The sequence below is a fragment of the Petaurus breviceps genome, unplaced genomic scaffold (genome assembly GCF_028583685.1).
Source record: "Petaurus breviceps papuanus isolate PSGF00001 unplaced genomic scaffold, PetGlider_PUasm1.0 91041, whole genome shotgun sequence".
NCBI classification, from domain to species: Eukaryota; Metazoa; Chordata; class Mammalia; order Diprotodontia; family Petauridae; genus Petaurus; species Petaurus breviceps.
The window spans coordinates 40698932-40718941 of record NW_027187400.1 but is presented as its reverse complement, the minus strand read 5'-3'; the positions used below and the strand labels follow the sequence as shown (position 1 = coordinate 40718941).

Genomic DNA, 20010 nt, shown 5'->3' with positions numbered 1-20010 from the left:
GGGCCGGGCTGCCTCCATCCAGGGATCAGGGAGAGTGCCCCGAGGCCCCTCTGGCCTCAGCCACTGCCTTTACCCATTTCTGCCTAGAAAGGGCTCCTCTCGGCTTCTAGCGGGACATGCCCCTCGAAAAGAGCGTCTTCCGACGCTGGCGAAGGTGGGCTCGGTCCCGTCCCCTCTTCGGATTAGTAGCAGCTAATGGTGTTTGTGTAACGCTTTTAGGTCTAAGAAACACCGGGCAGACATGTCACCGCAATCCTGGGAGGCAGGCGTGTTGTCTTTATTTTTACAGATACGGGAACTGAGGCACCCAGGTTTAGAGGCGGCAACGCGCGAGCTTACAGCGAATTAGAGGTACTCCCCCCCCACCACCACCGGGCCCCTTCCCATCTGCTTACACTCTTACAATCTCCCCAGTCTTAAATAAACCTCTATCACCGAGCTACCACCCCCTTCCTTTTAAACTGGCTCCCCGTCCCGTCCCCAGAGGGAGTGCCCCCCGAGCCTCCACCCTTTCGCTCCCGGGGGCCCACCAGCTCCCAGCCTTTGCCCAGCCCATCAGCACCTCCTGAAAACCTGCCTTCAAGGCTCCGCTGCCCCCAGGGCTCCAGACCGCGGCACCTGCATTTTCCTAGTGGAAACGCTGGAGGGACGAGAATTTGACCGAGCCCAGGCAATACCTGGGCCTGTTATAGGCGGACCTGGGATTGGACCCGGTGTCCGCCAATTGCGAGGAGGGACCTCCCCCACAGGCCCGGAATGCCCCCGCCCTCCCCGATAGAAAACAAACCTCCCAGGACGGTGCAGGCCCCAGGGAACGAAGTTACAGGATGGGGGCGTGGCCTCTGGTTCCTTGAGTTCTCATTGGCTCAGGAGGCGAGGAAGCAACTGCGGTTGCGCGCCTGCCAGGCCCACACAGAGAGGAGCTGATTGGTTCCTGTTGGACACGTGCGTTCTGCATCATCGGCGTGCGCCGGCAAAGACCGACAGACGGCGGAAGCGGCTGTGGCGACGACGATGGCTGGAACAGGGCCGCTCCCGGGTGCGGGAGGAGCCTTGCCCTCGGGCCCAGGGCCCGGCGTGCCCGGGAAGAGCGGCGAGGAGCGACTGAAAGAGATGGAGGCGGAGATGGCGCTGTGAGCCCTCCCTCCCCCCGCCGCGCCCGGGGCAGGGGCGGCCGTCCCTCTGCCTCCGTGCCGGGAGCGGGGAGGGGCGACCTCGTCGGGGTGGAGCAGGGAGAGGGGGCAGGGCGCCTGTCCGCTGCCTTCAGCGAACCCTCCTGGGGATGAGCCGGCTGTCCCCCGCCTCTCTTAACCTTCCATCCCCGAGGGTCCGATTTCTAGGTGTCTTCCCGTCCTTCCCTTCCTTTGCCTTGTCTCCACCTCCCTGGGTCTTTCTCTGAATGTCTCTTGTCTTCATCTAGGCATCTTCCCTCTGCTCCAGTGCTGGAGGTCTCTGCCCCAGCTTTGTGTCTTCGTACCTCTCTTTCTGGATCTGTCCTTTTTTCTAGTTATCTCTTCTTGGTGTGTTTGTCTCTTTCAGGAGGTGACACTGGTCTGCCTGTTCCTGATTTTTTCTAATCTCCCTTTTCCTTTCCTGTCCACATCCTGGTCTTAGTCTTTGCCCCACACTTGCAGTTTTTCCTAAACACTTTGTCTTATCGTGTCTGTCTTTCATTGTGTCTGACTTCCCATGTGTTTCTCTCTCTTCTTTATACTTCTCCCTCTGTCTCTGAGCCTGCAGAGAGAGTTGGATCAGGTGGCTTCTAAAATCCCTTCTGGCACCAAACCAGTGATTATTCTGTGTCTGCCCCACAGGTTTGAGCAGGAAGTCTTGGGGGCTCCAATATCTGGGATCGCAGCCCCAGTTGTACCAGCTGTGGAGCCCGCACCTGTGATCCGCCCGATCATTGCCACCAACACCTACCAGCAGGTAGGGGGCCTGGTGTGCCTTTGTGTGTGTAGACTCTGCTGCTTCATTAACTCCAAGACAGCTTTTATCCTTCATCTTGCTTGTCTGTTAGTCTAGGCTCCCGAGAAGGAGGAGATGGGAGCTCCCTCACGACCGTTTTCTCTTGTCCTCCCCTGCTCAGGTCCAGCAAAGCCTGGAGGCCCGGGCAGCAGCAGCAGCCACAGTGATTGCTCCCATTGTAGGTCCCCCTGGCCCCTTCGTGGGTCCTGGTGAGTTGGGAAGGAGGCATGAGGGAGGGTCAAGAAGGACGAGGCTAGAAGGGCCCCCCTCCAATGCAGCTTTTTTCTCCTCCGCAGTTGGTTTTGGCCCTGGAGGAGATAGAGGTCGTCTCGACAGCCCTGAGGCCCGGGATGCCATGTTCCTTCGCCGGGCGGGTCAGTGCCCAGGACCCAAAGCCTAGGATTCAAGATTCTCTGCCCCTAACACCCACACACCTAGTGCCCCCACCTCCACCTCCATTAAATAAATTAACCTGCCTAGGAAATCCTTCCAAATCACAAAATCCTGAGAGTCTCCCAGGATTTTTTCCTGAGCCCTTAGAACTCCCCAACAATTCCACAATGCCTCCTAGGGGACATTTCTCCCAACCATGGTATCTTTTCAGAGACCTAAACTCAAGGGACCCTAAAAGATACCATCAAGCCCTTCAGAATCTTCTAACCCCTAGATAGCTAATCCCTCCTCCTATGTACAGATCTCCCAGTGATCTCAGGACTCCCTGAGATTCAAAAGACTGACTTAGAGGTGCCAGCAGTAACCCTAGGAACCCATCAACCCCTAAACCCTTGAGGCCTTCCTTCAAAGACCCTGAGGCATGGTCCTTCATGCCCTGTCTCCATCTCTGTCTGTGTCTCTCAGCAGTGCCCCCGCAGCGTCCCCCCATCCTGCGCCCAGCCTTCGTCCCCCATGTGCTGCAGAGAGCGGGTGAGAGAAGGGCCCAGGGAATGTTCCTGGCCCGGCCCCATCCCCTCTTTGGCGTCCCCGGCACCTCAGAGACCCAAGGACCCCCTTCACCATACACTTTCTCTTTCTCTTTAGCAGGTGGCCCACGCCCCATGGCTCTTCGGCCCCCACATCAGGCCCTGGTTGGGCCTCCCTTACCTGGTCCCCCTGGACCTCCCATGATGTTGCCACCAATGGCCCGGGCACCAGGACCCCCACTTGGCACAATGGCGACCCTGAGGCCTCCCCCAGTGAGTGTGCAGGGCATATGAAAAAGGAATCTATGGGGATACAAACATCCTTATCATAAACCCTGGAATCCAGCCCCCAACTTTGAGAATATCATTTAGGTCTCCCCTAGATGTTTGTGTGTCTGGTTTCTCTGCATCTCTCTTGTGTTTTCCTTTCTTGTTCTGCTTTCTCTGTATCTCTGTCTCTTTTATTCTTTGTCTCCTCCCACTCAAGTACTCTCCAGTCTGAGTTGTGAGTAGCTGGCCCTGGAGGTAGGGCCTGCTCTGGGCCCAGCTCCCCATGCCCTCCCTATCCCTGGCTTAGAGGCCCCTGGTTCCCCTCTATTTCTCTGACAACTTCATCTCCTTGTGTTTCTGGCAGGAGGAGCCTCCAGCCCCTCGAGAGCTAGGTCTGGGCCTGGGCCTGGGGCTAAAAGAGAAAGAAGAAGCTGCTGCTGTGGCTGTGGCAGCTGCTGCAGCTGCAGGGCTAGAAGAAGCAGGCGCAGCTGTGGGGGGCCCAGGAGCTGCTGCAGTCATTGGACCCAGCCTTCCCCTGCCCTTGGCCATGCCTTTGCCTGAGCCTGAGCCCCTGCCTCTACCCCTGGAAGTCGTTCGAGGCCTGCTTCCACCTCTTCGGATCCCTGAGCTCCTGTCCCTGAGGCCCCGACCCCGGCCCAGGCCTGAGCCCCAGCCACCCCCAGGACTCATGGCCCTCGAGGTCAGTGTGGGCTAGGCCGTCAGCTGAGAGCAGCATGATGGTGGAGCTAGGGAGGGCAAGGGTGATTTGGAAGGTATGAAGGGAGTCTTTCCCAACAGTAGGTATTTAGTAAATGCTTTTTAAGTTGGAGAAAGTTTTCTAGGGAGGGCCAGAGCACTGAGGACCTTAGTCTGCTCCAGACACCCCAGAGGCTCTTCAGTTCTCACTCCCGTCCCCTCCTCCCAGGTCCCAGAGCCTTTGGGTGAGGACAAGAAGAAAGGAAAGCCAGAGAAGCTAAAACGTTGCATCCGAACAGCAGCTGGGAGCAGTTGGGAAGACCCCAGCCTCTTGGAATGGGATGCAGGTAAAAGATCACAGGCTGCTGGGGCCCAGGAATGAATGTGGCTACACAGAGAGGTTGGGGCCGAGGTGGTTAAAGAGACCATCTTTTCCCTCTCCCTTTGTGGCCTAGATGACTTCCGGATCTTCTGTGGGGACCTGGGCAATGAGGTGAATGATGACATTTTGGCCAGAGCCTTCAGCCGATTCCCCTCCTTCCTCAAGGCCAAAGTTATCCGGGATAAGCGCACAGGCAAGACCAAGGGTTATGGCTTTGTCAGTTTCAAGGACCCCAGTGACTATGTTCGGGCCATGAGGGAGATGAACGGTAAGTAAGATCCTAAGTCCCCTTAGTCCAAAGTCTTTTACCCCCAGCCCCGAGCTCAGATGCCATGACTGACCTGGCTCTCTCCTCCCAGGGAAGTATGTGGGCTCACGCCCCATCAAACTACGAAAGAGCATGTGGAAGGACCGAAACCTGGATGTTGTTCGGAAGAAGCAGAAGGAGAAGAAGAAATTAGGGCTTAGATAGCCCAGACCCCCAAGATTCCCCTTTATCCCCCTATGATGATTTTGCCCCTGCCCCCAATCTGAATAAATTTGAATTCTTTCCATCAGACACTCTAGAGCATTTTATCATCTAGACACCACCTCAACACTACCAGCTTCTGAAGGGGGCAGGGGCTGAAGTTTGGAAAGATGAGGCCCCAGGATCTCTTCTCTAGAGGTCACCCTCATTGTAGAAGAGAGTTGGAAGAATGGCAGCTGCTGAGGGGGAGGGGTCAGCCCCAGGAAAAGCCCAAATAAACGACCCTAGTCCACCTTCCTCTCCCTTGGGTTCTCTGATGTCAAATTTTCCGTTATGCTGTAGTGGGGGTCTCAGGGTCAGCATGAGGCCCATCCTCCAACAGGAAACAGCCTGGGGCAGGGGGGTGGGGGGGGGCTGCCATTCCCCCTTGGGCTCAACCCCCTAGCCCCAGTTCTCCAGGATCTTGGGTGGGGGGAAGGGGATCAGACCAACTCAAAGATTAATGTAAATACACATTGAGTGATGGGGAACAGAAACAGGAAGAGTCAGATGGAAAAACAGATACTGTCCAGGAGGGCTTCAGAAACAATGGGAGCTGCCTGTTTGTTCTTTGACACCTAAGATTTACAAAGCCTTACACACACACACACACACACACACACACACACACACACACACACACACTGGAGCTAAAGTCCTAGGGCATTGCTGCCCCTCTTACAGATGAGGAAACTGAGTCCTAGAGACAAATAAGAGAGGTAGGGAGACATGCCAGGGCTACTGTGGGGCTAAGGTTCTATAGATGTCTCCCTTTTAGAGATGAGGAAACTGAGTCCCAGATGCAGAGAGTGGGAAGAAACGGAGGGGAACCCATGAAGGTGGTGCTGCAGAAACAGGGAGGAAGGTGGGGATGTAGTCATTGGACCCTCTGGTTATGGAGTCCACCAGTTAAGTGCGTCTCCTAGGGCATGCTGGCTGGCTGGGGAGTTGAGACTAACCCCATGCCTCCAGAACTGGAAGATAATAGGGTCAGGGTCACAAGGCAAGTCTCACTCACCTTGGATGGGGAATTGGAAAATGGAGTGTCAAAGGGCTCTCTGGAGACGGGAGAGGCAAGCCCATACCCCCTCAAAGGGCCAGGTTTACAGGGCTTGGATGTCGGAACTAGGAGGATGGACGGAGACATCAAAATCCCCTCCCCAAGCGTCACACTCGCTGATTGTGACGTCAGCCTCTGGGGGGCCCAGCCGGAAATCCTCCACTTCCGGAGATAAGAGTTCGAGCCGCCCCCGCAGTCGCCCGCCAGACCGTCGGCCCGCAGCCCTCTCCCAGTTCAGAGACCTTTAACCCTGCCCAGAGACCCCTGCCCAGGTCCCCATGTCTAACCGACCTGCCGCGGAGCCCCATTTCCCAAGCCCAAGCCTACTCAAGTCACTCACGGAACTCCCAGTGGCCCCCGTTACACCCTGCCTCCCGTCCTCCAAACCTTCCAGACATACCCACCGCAAATCCCTCGTGCTGCGGGATTCGCCCAGCGACTGCGACAGTCCCAGGCGCCCAAGCCCCTGAGGGCGGGGCTGGGGGTGGCCAGGGGCTGGGGGTCGCTAGCTCGTTTGATCCCACCACCTCCAGGAAAGCCACCTAACTCCGATTCCCGGTCCCTGAGAGTGAGGGGCTGGTGCTGGGGGGATCAGACCTCAGCCCCACACCCACACACTGCTCCTGGTGCTATCGAAACTAGGCCCCAAATTAGAGTTGATTACACTGGGGAAAAAGACAAGAAAGGGGGCCTCCCGGGGCGCCTTAAGAGAGGGCTAGCTTTTGAGATGATCAGTCCACTGCTTGGGATCAGTGTCCGGTCCAACCCCGCCCCCTACTACAATTGCAACCTGACCCCTTCCCCATTCCCAGAGTCTCTGACGTGTCGGAAAATATCCCCCCTCCCCAGACTCCGGAGGGGGAGTCCTGAGTATGAAATGGGGCTGAGGACCCCGGGGTGAGGAACAACGGAAAAGCAGAGAGGTGAGTGCAGCACTGGGGTGTGGGACTTCTGGAGGGAGCGGGGTCTGGAGTGCCCGATGCCGGGGTGCATGAGGGAGGGTCGGAGAGTCTGAACCCTCTGACGGATTGGAAGAGTGACTAGGATTTGGGGCACCAGATTTCCGGAGCCCCATAGAAAGCAAAGGATTTCCAGGACTCATTGGGTCCTCGGGGATGCTACTAAGGGTTCTTCCAGCCTCCTGGGGGTTGAGGAGCCAGATTCCTGGGAAGGGTGAATAATGAATGAAAAAACCACTGGGGTCTCTCAGATGAGGTGGGACAGGGTGGGTGCCTCGGACTCTGGACCGCTATAAGTCTCTGCACCCCGGGTGTCCAAGTCTCTGAGGGCTGCGCCTGAAGGCCTGGGTCCTTCGAGTACCGTCGCACGTGTCTCTCCTCTCCTAGCATCCTGCTGCTGCTGTGAACCACAGGAATGACCATGGACCTAAGCTGGTTTTGTTGGGATGAGCTGGCATTGCAGGAAGTTCCCCTGGGATCGGGAATGGAGCACCCAAGCCTGGGTACGACGCTATGGGGTAGGGGGGGAGGAGAGCACGACCAGGCAGGCAAACGGGACCCTAACCTTAATTCTAAAATTCGTGCTCCTTGCCTTCCCTTCTCCAGCCTCAGGCCAACCAGATTTTTACAACTCAAAGGCATCGGTGCTGTCAGACCCCAGACACTCCGATCCTAGGACTACTGAGATTGGATGGAAAGGTAAGGAGAGATCGGAAGCCTAGGTCTGCTTGGGGGCAAGAGCTGGAGGTAGTGTGACAGGTGGGTCCCTAAGAGAGCAGGTACTGGAGGCCTGGACACCAAGGTCCCGAATCAACAAGTATTTATTAACGGTCTACTACGATCCTGCCCATTCTATAAAGAGAAACATGAACTTACTGTATAAGTATTTTTTAAAAAAAATCAATACACGGTAATTTTCAGAGACAGGCATTAGCAGCTGGTGAGATAAAAAAAGACCTCTTGGAGAAAGGGATTTCAGTACTAGAAAGAAGATGCTCATGGGCAAAGGAGAGGAGAGTGCACGGGGGAAAGTGGAGTCTAATAATCTGCAAAGGCTCGGTGACTGGAGATGGAATTACGGCGAAGATCAGTTTATGAGAAGGGGAGCGTAGAGGGACAGGAAGAATCTGCTGGAGCCCTGGGAAGGAAGATACTCCTGAGTCCCCGAGCCAACAGAGCGATGGTTACTTTCTCCCTCCCCAGAAGCAGCATCAATTTCACACCTTCCCGGACTCCCAGCTAACGAATGTGGCTCTGATTTCCTGTCGCCTGAATTTCCGTGGGGGACTGGTAAGTACTAGAGGTCTGCTTTTAAGGACCATAGTTGAAGAAGGAGATTAGGGAGCCAGGGTTTCTGGAAAAGGCTTGGACTGGGACGAAGACCTTCACCTCGAAGGTCTTTCAAGTGAATTCAGGGCCTGGATCGAGGATTCCCCGAATCCCCGAGGTTAGGAAGGAGGGAGTCTAGAGCACCTGGGTTCTTCCAGCTGGGATGGGAGAAGGAACTGAGTCCTCTGGCACGTCGTGACCGCGACAGGTCTCTCCTCCTAGACTCCTCCTCCTTGAATCTCCAGTGGTCTGGCGACTGGACGGACTCCTCGTGGCTCAACCCAGTCTCCCAGCCCTATGGCACTACCCCCTTCACCTACCCTGAAAGCTCGGGTATCGCGGATCTTACCACTAGCCAGGCCAGCTTCACCTCGTGGGCCACCCCCTCTGTCCCGAGCGGTCCTACCCCCTGGGATTGCCCCACCGGCCCTTGCTGGGAGGGAGGGAGCGCTGCTCCCATGGAATATCCCGCCTCCTGGGAGTTAAACCAGCCTCCAGAATGTACCACTCCCTCAAACGACTGCCCCGTCACGTCGAACTCAACACCACGCTCGAATCGTGCCATCCGAGGCCCCAGGACTGGGCACCGTGGTAAGTGAACTCCTGAGTCCCCACTAAAGTGGGGAGGATTGGGGCAGGGGGGATCAGCTCTGGGGAGATAGAACGCTCTAGTTCTTGAGTTGAGAGTTGGGGGCAGCTATAGGTAAATAGGACCCTGGAGTCCCTGCGTAAGGGGGCTAGAACTGGGGCTGGGGTGCCTGGGTCCGGGATGAAGTGGGAGGAGGAAGACTGAGGGAGTAACTTCTGCGGAGGGGACGCTCTAATTGTATGAATGAGGTACCTACACTCTGCATCCCTACTAAAGGGCGAGGAGGGGCGGGGGGAGAGATGAGGCTGCTTTGAGGAAAGGAGACGCACAGAGGAGCTGTGAGGTACAGCCTGGATTCTCACCGGCCGACCCTCTCCTCAGGTCCCATTCAGCTGTGGCAGTTCCTGCTGGAACTGCTTCGGGACCGAGCGGGCGAAGGCTGCATCCGTTGGACTGGGAATAACCGCGAGTTTCAGCTGTGCGACCCGAAGGAGGTACCGTGCCCAGTGCGCCCCTTCCTTCTTCCCCTTTCCGCGTCTGCCCTCCCTCCTCCTTCCCACCTCCCTGGGCTTCGGGTACCCCCGGGCCCGGTGCTCAACGTCTTGTCTGCCCTCACTCTGCACAGGTGGCCCGTCTGTGGGGGGAGCGTAAAAAGAAGCCGGGGATGAACTACGAGAAACTGAGTCGGGGGCTCCGTTACTATTACCGGCGGGACATCGTGCACAAGAGCGGCGGCCGAAAGTACACTTATCGATTTGGGGGCCGGGTTCCCGACCTGCCCTGACCCGGCCGGGGAGAACTATGTGCGGGGAGGGGGATCGGGGGCACACGCGGAAGGAATAAAGCCTCGGACTCCTCCATGCGCCTCTGCGAGTCTCTCTGTTCCAAGGGAAGCGCCCCGAATTGCAAGGCTCCCCTCATCTCTGGCCTTCCCTCCAGCCTCCGCTCTTCCGACTTCAGCCTTCGGGGCCCTCTCCCCCCTCTGCCAGCCCTTGGTTTCCACCACCACCCCAGGAGAAATGGTGGGAGGGTTAACTGAGAAATCAGAGAACTCCGCTCTAGGGCCGGTCCACTGCACTCTTCGGGTGGCCATTGGCCTGCCTCGCAAGACCTCGGTGGGCCCTATTGTCCTGCTCTGAGTACCAGGTGTTCTCCAAAACTGAGAGCTGAAATTAGCAGTGTATAAGAGGGCAGAAAAGTGATGCCTTGAGCTGCCTCAACCAGCCCCAGTTTATTCTCCCCACTAGTATGTAAGCTCCTCGGGGGCAGGAAGTGTTGCATTTTTGCACAGAGCACTTGACACATAGGACTTCAATGATGCCTGTTGATGGAATGATTGATTCTAAGGATCCCCTCTAAACTTCTCAGCCTCAACTTCCCTCTGTGTAAATGAAAATAATACTTGCACTATCTCCATTCTGAATCAACTGACTAGCATTTTATTAAGCAATTACTCTGTGATAATCTGGAGAAACAGACATGTGGGGTTTTAGTTCCTATTCTTGAGGAGCTTTCAATAAAGGAATGGAACAGGGACTGGTCACTGATCCAAAGTACAGAATATGGGAGAGGGAGTGTCCAAGCCTTTCCAAATCAGGAAAGGCTTCATAAGAAGGTTAGGTTTGAGATGCCAGGCCTTCAAGGAAACCAGGGATTAGTAAAGGCAGAGAGGAAGGAGTACATTCTAGGCATGGGAGGAGAGGGTGGGGGGAGGGGAGAGAGGAGAAAGAGAAAGATGGGGAGGCAAGAGAGGGAGAAGAGAGGTGGAGAGAGAGACAGAGATAGAGAGGAAAGAGGGATAGAGAGAGGGAAAAGAGAAAAAAGGGGGAAAGAAGAGAGATGGAGAGAAAGAAGGGGAGAGAAGAGAGATGGAGAGGGGGAAAGGAGGGAAATGGAGAGAGTGATGGAAAAAGAGGGAGAAAGAGAGGAAAGATGAAGAAATAAAGGGGAAAGAGATGGAGGGGAGAGAGATAAAGAGGTGAGAAAGAAAAAAGGGGAAAAGAAGAGAAATGGAAGGAGAGAAAGAAAGAGGAGAGAGATGGAAAGGGGGACAGAGAAGAGAGATATGGAGAGAGACAGGGTGTACAAAGAGAGGGGAGATGGAGAGATAAAGGAAAGAGAGATGGAGAGAAGGAAGAAAGGAGAGAGGGAGGGGAGAGAGTGAAAGTGGAGGGGGAAGAGAGATATGGAGATAAAGAGAAATGGGGGGAGAGAGATCTAAAAGAGAAGAGTTTGTGGGTTTGAGGGTAGCTAGGTGGTGCAGTGAATAGAGCACCACCTCTAGAGTCTGGAGGACCTGAGTCCAAATCCAGCCTCAGATACTAACTATGTGACCCTGGGCAAATCACCTAACCCTGATTGCCCCCCCCCAAAAAAAATAATTTCTATTTGATCCTTGGAGATAAAGGGAGTCACTACAATTTGTTGGTCAGATCAGCATTTTAGGAAAATCACTGGTAGCTATGAGGAGGAAGAGTGGGAGGAAGGCTTAAGAGAGGGAAACTGAAAAAAAAAACCATTTTAGTAGTACATGTACAAGGCAATGAGAAGGGGCATATCTAGATGAATAGGGAGAGAATAATAATGCTAGCATTTGGATCTGCAAAGCACTTCACAGATATTATTTCACTTTATCCTCCCAATAACCCTGGGAGATGGGTGCTATTATTATCCCTATTTTACAGATGAGAAAACAGACTAAGAGGTTATATCAAAGGCAGAATTTGTACTTAGGCTTTCCTGACTCCAAGTGCAGCACTATCCACTGGACTGCCTTGCTGCCTCCGATGGAAAGGAGATTTAGCAAATGTGGGGTGGGAGTGAGGAGTCCAGGATAACACTGAGGCTTTGAACCTGGAATGGTGGTAGTGCCATCAACAGAACTGAGGAAGGTTGGAAGAAGGGGTTTCGGGGGAAGCTAAGAGTTCTTTTTTGGACATGTTGAATTTGAGGTGCCTACAGGATATCTACTTTGAAATGCCCAATAGGGAGTTGGTGATAAGAAGCTAGAGTACAAGAAAGAAACTAGGACTGGATAGATCTGGATAAAGTTTATATATATATATATATATATGTATGTATGTATGTATGTATAAAAATGATTATTGAATCCATGTGAGTTGGTGAGATCACTGAAAGTGAGAGCAGAGAGAAAAGGGGGAAGACAAAGCCTTAGGGAACACTAAGGGTAGACATGACAATGGAAATAAATCAGCAAAGGAGATTGAGGAGGAATGGCCAGAAAACAGACAACTGGTAGGAGAACCAGGAGAGAGACGTGTCCTGAGAACCCAAGTGGGAGAGAGGGTGTTCAGAAAAGGGGTGTCAACAGTGTCAAAGGTACTATGAGAGATTTAGAAGGCTGAGAATTAAGAAGAGGCCACAAAATTTGGTAAGGAAGAGATTTTTGGTGACTTTGAAGAGAACAAGTTCATATACACAAAGGCCTATAAAATTGTGCATATCCTTTGACCCAGCAATGCCACTATTAGATCATAAAAACTGGAAAAGGATCCACATGTACAAAAATGTTTACAGCAGCTCTTTTTGTGGTGGCAAAAAATTGGAAATTGAAGGAATGCCCATCATTTAGGGAATGGCTGAAAAGTTGTGGTATATGAATGTAATAGAAAACTATTGTGCTATAAGAAATGATAAGAGGGTGGACTTCAGTAAAAAAACAAAAAAACTGGAAAGACTTACATGAACTGATGCTGAGTGAAATGAGCAGAACCAGGAGAACATTGTAACAGACACAATAACAATAATAACAATATCACCACTGTGGAATGATCAACTATGATTTACTTAGCTCTTCTCAGTAATACAATGATCTTCATGATGGAAAATGTTGTTCATATCCAGAGGAAGAAGGAATCTGAATGCAAGAGCGGAGCATATTATTTTCTCTTTTTTTTGTTTTTTTTTTTCTTTCTCACAGTTTTTCCCTTTCGCCTGATTCTTCTTTCATAACATGACTAATGTGGAAATATGTTTAATATGATTGTACATGTATAGCCTATATCAGACTGCATGCCATCTTAGGGAGGTGAAAGGGAGAAAAATAATTGGATCTCAAAACCTTATAAAAGTGAATGTTGAAAACTTAAATAAATTTATTTTTCTAAAAAAGAGAGAGAGCAAGTTCATTTGAGGGCTGATATCAGAACACAGATTCCAGGGGATTAATAGAATGCTTTCTCCAAGGAGGAGATCTTTGGAACAATAGTTATCTAAATAATGGGGTTGTGTGGGGTTTTTTGAGGATGGGGAAGAATTGGGCATGTTTGTAGTCAGTAGGGAAAAAAATAGATTGGATATTTGTGGATTAGATGAAGGAGATGATACTGGGAGAAAAAAGCTGGAAGAGAGAGGAAATGGAATCAAAGATGTATTTAGGGATTGGCTTTGGTAAAAAAAAAAAAAAAAAAGAGTGAACTCTTCAATAGAGACTGGAGTAAGTGAGGAAAAGGTGAGAAATTAATCTAGGGAGTTATGAGATGGGGTGGGAAGGTGCCAACGAGAATGGGAGAAGACAGAATTCTCAGTAAATAGCTTCAAGTTTACAGTAAAGTATGAAGGGGAAGGTTTTAGTTAAAAGTCTTGGGAAAAGGATCAAATGAGATAATGTATATGTCATACTGAGCCACTAGGTGGCACCATAGCGCATAGAGCTATGCGTCAAGTCTCATCTTTCTGAGTTCAAATCTAGCTGTGTCACTTTGGGCAAGTCACTTAACCCTGTTTGCCTCAGTTTCCTCATCTGTAAAATAAGTTGGAAAAGTAAATGGAAAAACCAATCCAGTATCTCTGCCCAAGAAACCCCAAACGGGATCACAAAGAGCTAGACATGACTGAAATGACTGAACAACAAAAATGTTACATTTAAGACCCTCATTCCCAGGTCCAGTACTGATTGCCTTATGCCGACCAGAAGGCATTCATTGTGTCGCTATTAATAATACAGCAAGGGGTAGCAACATCTGAATTGCTCACTCGGTCTAGCTCTGCCCAAGACCAAAACAATATATGTCAACATCACAGGTGGTTATCCTATGGTACTATTTAACATTTAGGTCAAGCATGCATGGAATAAGATCATAAGATACAAAGGATATAATGAGACCAGAAGGATAAAAAGAATTCCTCAACAATACCTCTTCTGTGGCTCGGAATCTAAACTACATGCACGGGACTTTGTCTGTCCATTTCAAAAAGGACCAGTGTCATCATGGGTGATGTATTGACTCGTGCTTGAATTGGATTTAAGTGAGGCAGAGCTGCACAGAGCTGGCCACCTCACTCTCTCTTCTAGAGGCATCAAAGTTCAGTGACAGGACAAAAGTCAGGATGATTGACAATGGTCCCCGGAATGCAGTGAATGACCTTGGCCTCTTCAATGTCTGACCAAGCTCTGAGCACTCCACAGCACCTGCTTCATCGCCTTTATGGCATTTGGATATGGCTTGGGGTAGACGCCGTCCTCACTTACCTCACTTTGAGGTCCATGCGTTACCCTCAGCCCAGTTTAGCCAGTCTAAGATGGTTTTGGGGTGTGGCTGCCACACAGCTTCTTGGAGCCACAGGTGAGAACCCATAGGTATATGGGCATCCCTGAAAAAGGCTCAGCAAACCATCTCACCAGAGGTGCTAGGCCTTCTTGGATACCTACACCCCCTTGTGCAGGATACACACATAGTAACGGTTGATTCATGCCCTCTATAGATAAATTAGAATTGTTGCTGTTGTTCAATCATTTCAATCTTGTCTGACTCTTAGTGACCCCATTTGGGGCTTACTCAGCAGAGATAGTGGGGTGGTTTGCCAGTTCCTTCTCATGTGGGAGATGGGATAACTGAGGCAAACAAGGTTATGTAACTTGCCTGTGGTTACATGGCTATTAAGTGTCTGAGGTTGGATTTGAATTCAGATCTTCCTGATGCCAGGTTCAATGTTTTATCCACTGTGCCTACTAGCTGCCCCTAAAAAAGAATAAAATAGGGGAAAAAAAGGCCTAGCTAACAGGAATATACAAAAAGAAGAATTCACATTTGCATAAAAATAGAAGACACATGGGCCCCCCAGGGAGACAATTCATCAGAGTCGCTTACTGACAGTAGGTGAGTTGATTGACTTCTCAGATTGGCAGGTTGAGCTTGTGAGATATTTCCCTCAGTGGAACCTAAGAAAAAGAGCTGCCAGTCACATAGATGATCTGGTTCAGGCAAATAAAGAAGACGTTATGTATTTTATCCCCAAAGCCAATTCAGATGAGAGGAGACAACCAAATCCATAAGTTACCCCTTTATTTGCCTAATACTTCAGCCACAGAGTCTCCTTGGGGACAGACAATTCCCTCAGAACAACAATAACTCTACTGGTAAGCCTGGGCCCCACTTGCATTTACGTGGGTAAGACTATAATTCTGATGAGGTTTCTGGTCAGCCCATACCCTCACCAAGTATAGGTGTAGGGGCAGCTAGGTCAGTAGGTCACAGAAGGGTCAGGACCAGGAATGGAGAACCTGCAGCCTCAAGTCCACGTTTGGCCCTCTAGGTCCTCAAGTGTGGCCCTTTAACAAATTTGTTCTGTGAAGGTTCCCCAACCCTGGTCAGCCCAGTGACCAGATCAACTTACATTATTGTAGGTGAAAGTAGGGGTAGTCAAATGATAATGCTTTGGCCATTGATTTCTCTTGTACTTTGTGCCCTGTATATTATTACCTATATTCGTGGATGCATGTGTTTATTCAAGTATATTTCTTTTTGTTGTTCTTCAGTCATTTTTCAGCCAAGTACGACTCTTTGTGACTCCATTAGAGGTTTCTTGGCAAGAGATAATGGAATTGTTTTCCCTTTCCATCTCCAGCTCATTTTACAAGTGAGGAAACTGAGGCCAATAGGATTAAGTGACTTGCCCAGGGTCACACAGCTAGTGTCTGAGGTCAGGTTTGAATTCAAGAACATGAGTCTTCCTGACTCCAGGCCCAGTACTCTATGCACTATGGCATCACCTAGCTTCCTCTAGTATATTTCTACTTACCAGATTTTCATTCATTTAGTAGGTTCATTCATCAACCTTTCTAGGTTTGAACCTGTCATACTGTTTAGTAAGTCTACTATTTTTTTTATTTCTAGGCTTATTTGCTTTCAATTTATGGATGTGTATGCCCCACTCTAAAATGTGCATTGATAAGGTATTTGGGGGGTATAGTAGAGCACCAGGCCTGGAGTCAGAAAGACATGAGTTCAACTCCAACCTCAAATACTTCCTAGCTGTATGACCCTGGGTAAGTCATTTAATATCTGTCTGCCTCAGTTTCCTCAACTGTTAAATGAGGATTGTAATAGCACGTACCTCACAGGGTTGTTGTGAGATATTACATTTGTAAAAAGTGCTTAGCACAGAATAGATGCAATAGAAGTGTTTATTCTTTTTCCTTGATACATTCTGCAGGTAATGTATATTCTTTAGTCACTGAAGCAGTCTTTCTGGCCTCACTCTTCACGGTGCTATGTCCATTGGCATCTATCTTTTTTTTATTAATTAATCTATTTATTTATTTTTCAGATACTTTATTAACTTCTGATTTACATCATTCGTTTCCACCAGATTTTGAGTTACACATTTTTTCCCTGTTTTTCCCCTACCCACCATCCCAAAATAGCAGTCCCACAGGATATCCCCTCCTCCAATCTGCTCTCTCCCATATTTTCTCCCATGCCCCTTTTGACTTTTCCAGAGGATCTCTATGCCCCAGTGCCTGTATATCTTATTTCCCAATTACATGCAAAATAGTATTAATAATAGTATATATATATTTGATTTTAAAACTTTGAATTCCAGATTCATTCCCTTCCTCCCTTGTCACCCACCCTTACTGGGAAGATAAGCAGTTCAGTATAGGTTGTACATGTCTGGCTAATACAAAACAATAACATAGTAGATATATTGTAAAAGACTGACTATATTTCCCTCCCTCCTATCCCACCTCCCACTTGTTCTGTTCTCTACTTTGATCCTGTCCCTTTTCAAAAGTGGGTTCTTCCAACTTCCCTCCCCCCCCGCCTTCCCTCCCTTCCATCATCCCCCCTCTGATCCCCTTCCCCCCTACTCTCCTAGACGGTGAGATACCCTATTTAGTGTTTATTTCATTCCCTCCTCAAGCCAAATTCAATGGGAATAAGGTTGACCCATTCCCTTTTGCCTTCTTATTCTTCCCCTCCATTGTAACCATTTTCCCTTGCTTCTTCTGTATGAGATAGTTTACCCCATTCTGTCTCTCCCCATCTCCTCTCATTATATTCCTCTCTCACCTCTTAACTTCACCTTTTAAGTATCATCCCTTCCTGTTAAATTGGTCCTGTACACTCTATCTATGTATACCTGTGAACACATATACACACATTCACATATGTATTCATATGCCCATATACCCTCATATATATATATATATATATATATATACATATTTCTAATCCCTTCAACTACTAAGAAAAGTTTCATAAGTTACAATTATTGTTTTTCCATGTAGGAATATTAATAGTTCAACTTTGATAAGTTCCTTATGATTTCTTTTTCCTGTTTACCTTCTCATGCTTCTCTTGCTTCTTGTATATGAATGTCAGATTTTCCATTCAACTCTGGTTTTTTCAGCAAGAAGGCTTGAAAGTCCTCTATTCCACTGAATGACCATATTTTCCCCTGAAACATGATACTCAGTTTTGCTGTATAGGTGACTCTTGGTTTTAATCCCAGCTCCTTTGACCTCCAGAATATCATATTCCAGGCCCTTCAATCTCTCAGTGTAGAATCTGCCACATCCTGGGTTATCCTGATTGTGTTTCCACAATATTCAAACTGTTTTTTCCTGGATGCTTGTAATATTCTTTCCTTAATCTGGGAATTCTGGAACCTGGCTATAATATTCCTAAGAGTTTTCTTTTTGGGATCTTTTTCAGGAGGTGATTGGTGGATTATTTCAACCTCTATTTTGCCCTCTGGTTCTAAAACATCGGGGCAATTTTCTTTGAGAACTTCGTGGAGGATGATTTCTAGATTCTTATTTTGATCATGGCTTTCAGGTAGTTCAATAATTTTTAATTTCTCTTTCCTGGATCTATTCTCCAGGTCAGTGATTTTTCCCCATGAGATATTTCACATTGCCTTCTATTCTTTCATTTGTTTGGATCTATTTAACAGCATCTTGATATCTCATAAAGTCATTAGCTTCCATTTGCTCCAATCTAATTCTGAAGCAATGATTCTCCTCATTGAACTTTTGAGATTCTTTTTCCATGTGGCAAATTCGGCTTTTTTAGGGCATTCTTCTCCTCATTGGCTTTTTGAGCCTCTTTTGCCATTTCAGTTAGTCTATTTTTTAAGGTGGTATTTTCCTCAGTCAGGCTGTTGACTCTCATTTCATAATTTTCTTGCATTGTTCTCATTTCTCTTCCCAGTTTTTCCTCCACTTCTCTTATCTGCTTCTTAAGGTTTTCTATGGCCTGTAACCAGCTCATATTTTCCTTTGAAGCTTTTGGTGCAGGAGTTCTGACTTCACTGTCTTCCTCCTGTTCCATGCTTTGCTCCTTTTTGTCCCCAAAATAGGAGTCTAATGTTGGAATCTTCTGCCTGCTTTGTTTCTTTTGCCTGGTCATGTCGCCCTTCAGTCACTTGACCCTGGGCTTTTTGCCACAGTAGGACTCTGCCACCAGAAAGGGGAGCTTTTGTCCCAAATGCTGGGGTTTTCTCAGCTGCTGGAGGTATTAGATGGGTGCCCTCTCTGAGGTCTCCACACACTCTGGCAAGCAGGACACACACCCCAGGACCTCCACCTTAGACTGAGATCCAGATCCAAGAAGGTTAAAGCAAGAGCAATTACCCCTCAGACTGGTGCTTGGTCCCCCTACACTCTGCAGGGCAGGAGCTGAAGCTGCCACGTGGGCTCTCAGTGGCTTCTCGCCCCAGAGGGGCAAAAGCCACACACTCCCCCTTACTGGATCCCAAAGTCCAGACTGCACTGACCTCTCACTTTGTCCTTCGCATCTATGTGTTGATAAATCTGGAAATGGACACAGCTGTTGCTGATCTGGAGTCCCTTTGGCTGGTGGCTGGTCAGGCCCACCCTGGGGCTAAAGCCATGGCATGGGGCTGGGCTTGGCTCCCAGAACACTGTGCTAACCAATTCCTGCCGGCCTGCCGGGCTGTTCTCAGTGGGAGGTTAGCTTCTCAGTGTCATTTTGTGGGTTCTGCAGCTCCAAAGTTTGTTTAGAGTCCCCTTTTTACATGGATTGGGGAAGATGGAACCCAGAGCAGCGGGGAGGTCCTGCTCCTACTCCACCATCTTGACTCCCCATTGAGCATCTCTCTTTATTGTTACACATTGTATTCAGAGGTGACTTTCTGGGATGATGTTTGATAATCTTTATTCTGGCATTTTGGGTTGCATGATATCTAAGAAAATTATGTACTAGGATTGTTGCAGATGATTTTTTGAAGGGCTGAAAAATCCCAGACTCTGGGGAGGAATGTAACAATATCTGACAAGGGGTTGGCTTACCACACCACAACAACAACAACAACAACAACAACAAAAAACAACCTAGGATTTGGATTTCTTTCTAGTTTGAGAAGTGATGAAATTAACAGAAGATCAGCTCCTCAGATGGGAAAGTAGAGTTTTTCACATGCAGGCTGTAACTGGAATTTTTGGACTCTTGAGAATAAGGAAAGGAGAAGACACAAGTAGTGATCAGTTCATAGCAGCAGCCAGTATCTACCATGTTTGTGATTTTTTTCTTCATAAGAGATGACCTCTATCTAAATAGATGAGCTAGGAGGTATGTGACTGTGTGGTTTTTATTCCATCACTCAGCCAGGTAAAATGCAAAGCCTCTCTCCTTTTCCTGCCTTATTTCCACTTAATCGTGTAAGATTTTTTGTATTCTATTACAGAATACATTTGCCTGATTTCACATAATTTCTCGTAAAAACCCTTTGACTGACCCTGTCCTTATGTGACCCAGTATCCCTTCTTTTCCTGCATGAAGGAACAAGAGGAGTCTCACAGCAAAGAGGGACCTCTACTAGGACAGGATTTAAGGGAGGGGCATGGGACAGCTAGGTGGAGCCATAGTGTAGAGAGCACTGGCCCTGGAGTCAGGAGGACTTGAGTTCAAAGTTGGTCTCAGACACTTACTAGTTGTATGACCTTGGGCAAGTCACTTAACCCCAGTTGCTGAGAGAGGAGAGGAAGGAAGGAAGGAAGGAAGGAAGGAAGGAAGGAAGGAAGGAAGGAAGGAAGGAAGGAAGGAAGGAAGGAAGGAAGGAA

The 20010-nt window shown here is 49.3% G+C and overlaps 3 protein-coding genes across 3 annotated transcripts in view; all 3 read left to right on the top strand.

Moving 5' to 3' along the window:
- Nucleotides 1-4795, top strand: part of RBM42 (RNA binding motif protein 42) — a 35492-nt gene extending 30697 nt beyond the window's left edge. The window contains exons 2-11 of the mRNA XM_069078584.1: nucleotides 986-1133; nucleotides 1815-1929; nucleotides 2090-2177; nucleotides 2265-2342; nucleotides 2827-2892; nucleotides 3010-3161; nucleotides 3523-3858; nucleotides 4084-4201; nucleotides 4310-4504; nucleotides 4596-4795. Of these exons, the coding sequence (XP_068934685.1) occupies nucleotides 1015-1133; nucleotides 1815-1929; nucleotides 2090-2177; nucleotides 2265-2342; nucleotides 2827-2892; nucleotides 3010-3161; nucleotides 3523-3858; nucleotides 4084-4201; nucleotides 4310-4504; nucleotides 4596-4708 (1380 nt within the window). The 5' untranslated portion in view covers nucleotides 986-1014 and the 3' untranslated portion in view covers nucleotides 4709-4795. The remainder of the gene's footprint in view (nucleotides 1-985; nucleotides 1134-1814; nucleotides 1930-2089; nucleotides 2178-2264; nucleotides 2343-2826; nucleotides 2893-3009; nucleotides 3162-3522; nucleotides 3859-4083; nucleotides 4202-4309; nucleotides 4505-4595) is intronic.
- COX6B1 (cytochrome c oxidase subunit 6B1) overlaps nucleotides 1-20010 on the top strand; it is a 60927-nt gene that overhangs the window by 30703 nt on the left and 10214 nt on the right. The gene's annotated exons all lie outside the window — the stretch shown is intronic.
- Nucleotides 7185-9494, top strand: ETV2 (ETS variant transcription factor 2). The gene is made up of 6 exons (XM_069078627.1): nucleotides 7185-7266; nucleotides 7370-7462; nucleotides 7973-8053; nucleotides 8315-8683; nucleotides 9063-9175; nucleotides 9307-9494. Exons 1-6 carry the CDS (start codon nucleotides 7185-7187, stop codon nucleotides 9463-9465), a joined length of 897 nt encoding a protein of 298 aa, XP_068934728.1. The 3' UTR covers nucleotides 9466-9494.